A 9,206-nucleotide genomic window follows, 5' to 3' on the forward strand; every position below is an offset into this window, starting at 1 on the left:
TACAAAGAAATAACCCAATGTGTGACCATAGCTTTGACAATCAGACGATGAAGCACATCCTCACCAATTGCTCCTTGCCCTTCATGTGACGACAATGATCTAAAAACATCACAAACAATGATCTTATCTAGCTCTGACACTGCCGTGATAAGCTATGATTGAATGAATGAATGAATGAATACACATAAAAGCAATATTTTTAGACGTTGTTGTACGACCCAACAACAATTTACCACACAACATTTATTACGTCAAATGTTGTCAAAAGTTGTATTTATTAATACTGGAAAAAATTTAGCATTCTGATGAAATTTTATCTGCTGATGACCCGAACAAACTTGCAATGGATTTTCTGCAACTGTATGCCGGCTTTGATACCGAAGAGGCGACACCCTCGAGGAGCACAGTAGATGACAATCCTCATGTGGAAGAAACAGTGAACACAAGGTTTGAAAAAATACTGTAACTTACCCAGACAGTCACTTTATCTGGTCCAGATCTTCACCAGATCTGAGCCAGATAAAGTGGCTGTCTGGGTATCTACGTTAACGCAATTACAAGCATTTGATTGATTGGGAGAATCTTTATTCACAAACCTTCTTTGAGATCTCATCCCTGGTAGTCTTGCATGCTGTCAGAAGCTTTGAACTACTGACGCAGGTCACTGGGTTGTGACAGAGTGAAGTTTCCGGTTGCTATCTGTGAATTATTTCATCTACCAGGTGCAGCAGAATTAAGAGCTGTCCTTGAAGTGAGTTGCTCAAGCGCACACCCTGAGAGCCGATCCAACGTCACTTGATCTTGGTTTTTTGTGAAGTCAGGCGCTTAACCAACTGAGCAAACTGAGCTATCAAACAGAGCAAGTTCTTTTGTTTGTGAAGTCAGGCGCTTAACCAACTGAGCAAACTGAACTGACATACATTGCCATGTTTTGTGCTTAGTGTCTTTAATAAAAAAGAAGCAGTGTCCACCCAGAGATGATGAATGCTAGTACTGGTATGTTGTATCTTTGCCAGGTAATGGTTTGTATGATACTGAGAAGACTATTTGCAATTTTATAAATTGAAACGCAAGGCTAGTTTTTAAATAGAGTATCACAAAACTTATTTCAAACAATATACAAGACGTGCATTAAGAGACTTAAATCGAAATTCTTTCGTTTATTGTTTCGCTCTTACTGTACATCTCTTTATGCTTGTCAACTTTGGCACAATTATCGCCGTTCTTCGATCAATCGGATTAGAATTGCATATAATGACTCATTTCGAATTCTACACAATATGCCTCGCTTTACTAGTGCACGTGAATGTCAAGTTAATGCAAATGTTATAACTTTTGATGCTCTATTGCTGAAAACAGTTTATGCCTTTGTGCAACGTTGTTACAAATCTCTCAATTCTCTTATCATGGCATTAATGTCCTCAGACGCTTTCTATAAAACGACATTTTTTAAGCACTACAATGATATGTTGCACATGTCATCCAAGTGACTCCTTACGTCTTGTCTTTTTGTGTGTTTTTTTTGTGTTTTGTGTTTTGGTTTTAATATGGACAACCTTGTCTGATGCAAATAAATAATAATAATAATTTATCATAAGCCCAACTATATGTGCTGTTGCAGTAAGTGTTCTTAACTAGACTACCACAAGTCTGGTCTCACTCTAGTCTACCATTTACCGACATTCAAAAGATAGTGTTATTACTACTAGCTATCCTCCGATCAAAATTTGGGCTTTGATCATGTAGCATAACTTTTCTGCTTTACTGAATTCATTCTTTTGATAAATTCTAATCCCAGGACCAGAAGCCAAGTTCATTTTCCCTCCCGTTAAAAAAATTATTTGTAACTAAATTACGCAGGAAAGCCAGTCCACAGTGAAAGAAAACCTTTAACAATTTTTTTTTTCAGAACATTTACAAGAACAACTTCAACAGTGCAAGGCAGTCAACCTTTGATGGGAGACCAAGGTAAACTTTATGGTCTATCAAAGCAAACTACTGGGATATTATATTAATTGAGTTCCATTAGTTGAGTTCCATTGATTGAGTACATTAATTGAGTTCCATTGAGTTCCATTAATTGAGTTCCATTAATATCAGGATATGGGATCTCCTGACTACAAAGCAGCAGGCCAGCGATTCTCCATCAAGTATCAGTTCAGTAGTTTTTATTAAAAATGCATGGAGAATCAGCAGAGCCCTATTTATGGCATATACATTTCGCTCTACTAGTGTAGAGCATCATTAGTGCCTTATTCAAATAGAATCATTATATTTAAATTTAAAATTTACATTTAATTTTTCAAAATTCAAAATTTAAATTTAATTTTTAGAATTTAAATCATATTTGAAATGCATATGCCATAAATAGGGCTCTGCTGATTCTCCATGCATTTTTAATTAAAAAAACTTCTTCTTCTTCAACAGATGTTTGATCAGCTGTGATCTCCCTTATGAACTGTCTCCATTATGTTCTGTCTTTTGTTTTTATTAGCGCTTTCCGCGTGCATTTTATTCCCGTAATTAGCTTGATATTGTCAAAATATTTCATTTTTTGTCGTCCTTTTGTTCGTTGGCTTTGCACCATCCCAGTCAACATTAAATTTTCCAACAAGTTGCTTCTTGCTATGTGTCCGAAATATCTCAATTTTCTGAGTTTAAATTTGTTAATCAGACTCCTTTTATCGTTTATTTAAAAAATAAACAAACAAACTTGTTTAAAAAATACTAGGATACTGTTATGTCAAGGTGAAAGGATGAGTTATCGTTAAGACATTTAGATCCTAAACACAAAGCCAGCGTGCCATCTTACAAGATATTTTTGTCCTATATGAATTAGGTTAGCAGCAAATGTATATTCTATTCAAAAATGATGGGGTCCTCTTGTTTGGTTTGTTTTTCACAGTAGCCTAATCACTAATAATCCATAAGCCTGTGGAAAATATCCCGACAAAAAAGTACCCATGCAGAAAAAATCGAGACTGGAAATATCCTTCTCTTGAAATATAAGAATGCTTCCAGTCGAGATATTTTCTTATGGACATTTTCCGTATGGGTTTTACTTACATTCGTTTTTCAAAGCTTTGTTTTTCTTCCCTTGTAGACAGGAACGACGTCAGCGAACTCGGGGACCTCGGGAAGCTTGCCAGGGAGATGACTGTAAATATTTCTGACGCAACTATTAAAAACGCAAATATTGGAGGGACCATGACCACCAATAAAACAATAAGTAAGCTAGTTGATGCCATGAGTGGAAAAGCTTAAAACAATCCCTTCTGTTCTATCGAGACTACTGGGTAGTAATTTGATCACATTTTACAATTAAAATATGTGCGTTAGGTGGTATTTTAGTCACTTATTGTTCTATGTGAGAATATTTTTCGAGTGTAAACGATACGAAGTAAAGGAGAAAGCCACATGGAGTAGGACCCAACAAATATGATAAACTGGAGTTGTACGATTGTGAGCGTTGACAAACGAGAACTAAAAGAAAATTCTGCTTAGATTTTTAAATAAAATTGTGTTTAACAGATTATTATCACATCAGTTATCTTGAGCCTAAAAAAGCCATCGCAGCAGAAGGTCAAGATACATCTCAGCATGCCGTCCGCTCGCCTGACGTCGAAGGTAATTTGTGAAGTCGTTGTCGCATCGTGTTTGTTTTTGCTGAACAATGCGCTACGTTTCGTGCGGTTTTGCGTTCTCTTTCACTGTCGGCATCACTCCGATCAATTAGGCCTACTTGTAGCCAGTTTTAAAGCTAAAAAACTTTTTAAGGCTATGTAGCGGTTGAGATAAGCCTACACCTTCTGCAACAAGTCTACAATAGGCACACTGTTGTGAAGTTATGTTGTGTCTGAAGCTTGGCTGTCGTTACTTGAAGAAATGTTAGTTTAATTTAGACTCGTTGTTTTGTTCTTCGACGCCTTATGATGCAATTTGTTTGCAATGGACACCAAATTCGTTACGCTGATGAAGAAGATTGCTTCACAAAACTTGTTTATATAAAAAATCAACACAAACAGGCTGCGAACTGTGACCGCAGCACAACAGTTCGCCCGATCTCTTGTCGGTTATTTCGGTGTAAAAACTCGATGACAGAAAGTTATTTCAATCGCCTTTATATGGCAAAATTAACTTTCCCAGTTAATGGATAAATTAATGCTTACAAAAATGTTTTCTGCGTTTGGTCTAAGCCGCTTCTAAAATGTCTGCATAAAAACAGATTCATCGATGGCCAGTCAACAGCAAGCCAACTCCAAAAAAGAAGTGGACATATTGCAGGAACGCATCGATGACGCTGAAGGTCTGGAGAAGTTGCAACCAAGCTTAGATCTTGCGCTGTGCTGGTTGTGTTTGCAGAATATTCCAGAAGCAAAATTCATTTGTGTTTCAATTGAATCAATTATTGGTACAAGTGAAATGTCTCCCTTAACTGATCAAGCACGTGACCTTTATGATCAGAACATAAAAGATTTAGCTTTTAGCTTTGCAGATGTGAAAGAATGTGATTGCGCATTCTCATTGGTTCGTTGTAGATTTCAATTTGTTAAGAATCACTATGACGGGAAAAGTAGGTTAGAAAAGCTTGGAAATATTGGTTGGTTGATGGGGGAAATATCTCAAAAAATGGCGGAACAAAACAAAGAGAAAGAATTTAAAGAACAATATTCACTTATGGACGAAATTCTCGAATTTATGCAAAGTGCAAAAACCGTTGACTTACAAATCAAATGTAAGGAAGTTGCGTGGTTTCTCCAACACTTTGGTTACTGCTGCAATCAAGTAGAAGATTGGTACAAGTCGATCTCACATTTCAAATCTGCAATTGCAATAATGAAAACAGCATTTGGACTTGACGCAAGTCAATATTTAATGCTTGGACATTTACACAATAAAATGGGAATTGCCTTTCGAAGAACGAACCAACTGATTGAAGCAAAAACCGCCTACACAAAAGCCCTTGAAATCTACAACAATGCCAGTGATTGGGCAAACGAGGAAAATAAAGTGTCAAACATCAAGAATTGTACAAACAATTTAGAAATTGCCGAAAACCATATTTTGCAAAATCAAACTTAGTACGACGACATGTTTTACGACTAAATGGGTAAGTTGCACAACTTAGCCTGCTTTTATTTAGTTGTAAAACATGCTGTCATATTACTGCACAGCAGTGTTGTACGTTGACGGCGTCAACTTTTTGTTGACGCTGAGGCTAGCGCCGTCAATTTATTTTTCAGTTGACGGAAGTGATAGCGCCGTCAACTATTTTGCCGATTTTAAGCGTCAAGCGCTATGCGTCATTTTTTATTTTTATGGAAAAAAAATGAAAAATCTCGTTTCACAATTAGAGTTTCACCTATGGTTTCACAATGTATTCTGGCCAGCGCGACTCATCCGAATTACCGGCTTTTGCGTTGGTTGGAATGGCTCCCTGGAATACACGCGGAAGAAGTTCGCCAAATGGTGATCAGTCTAGGGACATTTTTATTTTGACCTAAAAAACAAATTTTTTGACTTTATTTTTATCAAATTTTGACTTTATTTTGACCTAACGAAATTGCTTATTTGTAGAGGTCACATTTCTTCCTTGAATTGATACTAGTTATCCAAACATATTATTTTGTCGAAAAGTCAAGGTTTTTATGGATTATAAAAAGTGCGTCGTGTTTTTCGGCGATAGGAAAATCTCCACAAATCTGTCTAACTTTTGCTGAAGACGATTTAGCTTGGCTATTCCTAAAATCCAAACTGTTGATTTTTGAAAAGACTACGTTTGTGAAGATGGAGCTTTTTATAAAAAATATTTAAATACGTAACAATGAATAAACAATGGGCAATTTGCGATAAAAGGTACTGCTGATCCGTCAGCATTGTGACATATTTCCTGCTTTTATGGGTTAATATGGTTTAATTGTGTCGCAGTTCCTGATTTACAATGTTTCCACGAGGATTTTGACAAAAATTACTTTCAAAAACACAAAAAGTTTGTCAAAAGCCATAATTTGACAAATTTTGACTTTATTGAAAATTTTGACTTTATTGTCAATTTTGACTTTATTTTGACCTATAAACGTCTTAGAAACAGTCTCCTAGGTGCTAAAAATAACTTTATTCTTGGATTCGTGGATAGATGAGGTCCTTAAAAATTTTTGACTTTATTGACTTTTGCGGGCCCTAGTGATCACCCATGTATGGAGAACGAGAGATCAGAGACAGAAAGCGAAAAATCCATGATCGGCTTCGCGGAACGTTGAAGATACTTTATTTCAAGAACTTTATGCCTCTGAAAAGAGCGATGTTGGTGCAGTGAACCTGGTTAAAAGATTTATACATGCTAAACTATCACAGCACGTTAGGAACAGTGATGCCTTTCCGAGTAAACGTTTTCAGTTTATTTTTGAAATACAACACACCAATACCAACCAGCGCTGCTGTGGAACGCATGTTTTCACTTGGAAAGAACAATAGCCTAGGCTATGCGTCCCAAACGCAGCAAATTGTCAGACAAACGTTTTGAAATGCTTGCTTTTTCTGTAAGGAAATAACTTATAGGCTAAGCAGCTAATTACAATACAGTCTCAAAACATAATATCTGCTCTTTATTTTTAGCTATTGTTAGCCTAAACTTGGTTGAAATATTTCCGTTTTATGAGACGCTGGCAAAAAATAGCGCTAGAAATTAGCGCTGACGCTGACGCCGTCAATTTCTTTAAAAGCTTACGCAGTACTTTACGCCGTAAAGTTTTTAGGCAATTCGTGCTGACGCTGACGCCGTCAATTTATTTCAATGACGCGTACAACACTGCTGCACAGTAGGCTACAGTAATTTGACTACATTATATGTTCACACAGTCAAATTACTGACAAATGTTATTGTGTTTAAGTAAAATGCTACCCAAAAAACTAAAACACCACTTTTGTAACGAATCTCTCAATTTATTGGACGAACCAAGTCAATATTTTACCCGAAAATTATCAGTAATGAACAAGCAATCAGCCGTATTTTCTAACTTGTTGCGTGCAACAGATTAAAACTCAGGTTACGTTTTTAAAAGTTGCAAAATGTAAAAAAATCGCCGCTGAAGAGCTCGTACTTGCTGCTGCTGTTGACATATCCTCAACAATGATTGGAGAATCAAATCCTCAAAAACTTCAAGTTGTTCCGCTCTTTGATCGATAAAATTATGGATAGTATTAATTCTTCTTTGTGTGAATCTTTTTCTTCTTCGCCACTCCGAGTGTAAATGGGCTCTGCCTTTAGCAACCCTTGAGCAGTGGTGGTGACTTGGTTTAGATGTTTGAACAGGCGTCAAGTAGTCACTGCATTGATTCATCATCCACTTCGCAGCGAACACTCATTATATGATTATGATCAGCTGGTACGGAGTTTGCCATGTTTCTAGTAATGCGTCATTGTTAGCTTCATGCAGCACTCGTATTAGCACTGAGAGGATTCCGTGTGCTTGATTGTGTAAAATTTATATGCAAGAATAAAGATTCACACGAATGTGAAGAACCAAACAACGTTAACAAAGCTACCAAACATCTTTTCGCGGTTTCAAACCAATTTGGCAGGAAATTTAGTTTTGTGCATTACAGGGAGAAGCGCAATTGGACAAGAAGTTCTTGATTAATTGATTAAATCTTTATCCTCGCACTGGGAAAGCTTCTTTGAGAGCTTAATCCCGGCAGTTTCGCATCCTTGTAGGCCTGTAGGGGCTTTCAACCACTGACGCAGGCCCGGTCGCAAAATTTTTTCCCACAAACTTTCTGTCTCATTTGCATATTTCGGTAAGTGTAGTCATTACTGGTTAGCGCGCTGGGAAAATTTATCTGTCGGTTACTTCGCATAGAGTTTGTAATGATACCATGTAAATGCAAACATTTATTCGTTGGTGTGTTTAGTTCAGTGGTTTCATCTTATGCCTTATGTTCGTGAGAACAACGGTTCGACGCCCATCAGTCAATTTTTTTCTTTAAATTAATTTTTGCATGCACAAAAGCTTTTCAAAAAAGGAGGGTTAATGGGTTAGGGGTAATTCTTAATCAATTAGGAAAATCTTACTTTTAGAGTGTTTCTAGGCTTCGTTTTTTTTTTCAAGTTTAATGTTTATAGATTTGGACTTGGAGGGCGAAAATTGGCCGCTGACTTAGAAAACCGCGCAAAAACAATGAATCTGTAAAAACAGTTACCATGCGCGGTTACCAGTAATGGCTGCACTTGCAGAAATATGCAAATGAGACAGAAAGTTTGTGGGAAAAAAATTCGCGGCCCGGTCACCAAGATTGACAGAGTGAAGTTTCCGATTGTTGAAGCCTTGTTGCCGGGGAATTATTCCATCCATTAGATGCCGCTGAATGCAATGCAATCCTTAACAATTGTTGCTCAAACGCACACCCCGAGAGTTGAACCAGCGCCGCTTGATCTTAAGCCTCTTTATTCACGAAGTCACGCACTAACCAACTGAGCCATCGGGGCGGGTTTTGTTGATAATTTACTTCAAAGTTTACGTCTGGAAGCGGAACAAGTCATCGAGTTTTCATTTGACCTGACTTTGAAAAGCGTATGCAGTCCTCATTCAGTCAATCCATTCTGAGTTAGTCCTCAAGATCAATTGAAATCATTTTCGCTTGTAAGCTGTAGAGCTCTTCGAATTCTTATACGATTTGTAACAAAGTATTTGTGCAAATCCTGCTTGTCAGCGGTTTCTCATAAGCGTCTTGATTAGATTGGTAGTTTACGGTACTGAACGAGTTCACTCTCTTTAACTTACTCCCACCCAGGCTACAACATTGCATTACTAGCAGAGATGTAAGTATACACCGCAAATTCTACACCGCAGACTTGCGGCGTAGACTTTTGTTTACGCTAACGCTTGCGGCCACATTTTTTTGGATAGCTTGCGCTTGAGGCTACGCCGTAAAGTTTTAGCGGTTTTTTAGCGCATAGCGTCAATGCATACTTTTTATTGTATTTTTTTTCGCTACAACACACCAATACCTTCCAGCGCTGCAGTTGAAAGAATGTTTTCAATGGGCAAAGACATATTGGAACCAAAACACAGCAAAATGCCAGATGAACACTCTCAGATGCTTGTGTTTCTTCGTGGATATTCAAAATAAAACTTGTTTGTTTCGAGTGGTTTATACCGAATTGGTTTATATGTGGTTTATATAGAATTAGACCCTCTCAAAAAAAA

General features: G+C 37.3%; 1 protein-coding gene across 1 annotated transcript; it reads left to right on the forward strand.

The window, feature by feature from the left end:
- Positions 1–7,525, forward strand: LOC145785495 (uncharacterized). Its single transcript, XM_082597146.1, has 5 exons — positions 1–447; positions 1,910–1,968; positions 3,104–3,229; positions 3,532–3,627; positions 4,226–7,525. Exons 1-5 carry the CDS (start codon positions 344–346, stop codon positions 5,080–5,082), a joined length of 1,242 nt encoding a protein of 413 aa, XP_082453272.1. The 5' UTR covers positions 1–343; the 3' UTR covers positions 5,083–7,525.
- Positions 7,526–9,206: the final 1,681 nt, after the last annotated feature.

The sequence above is a fragment of the Aplidium turbinatum genome, chromosome 16 (assembly GCF_918807975.1).
Source record: "Aplidium turbinatum chromosome 16, kaAplTurb1.1, whole genome shotgun sequence".
Classification (NCBI taxonomy): Eukaryota; Metazoa; Chordata; class Ascidiacea; order Aplousobranchia; family Polyclinidae; genus Aplidium; species Aplidium turbinatum.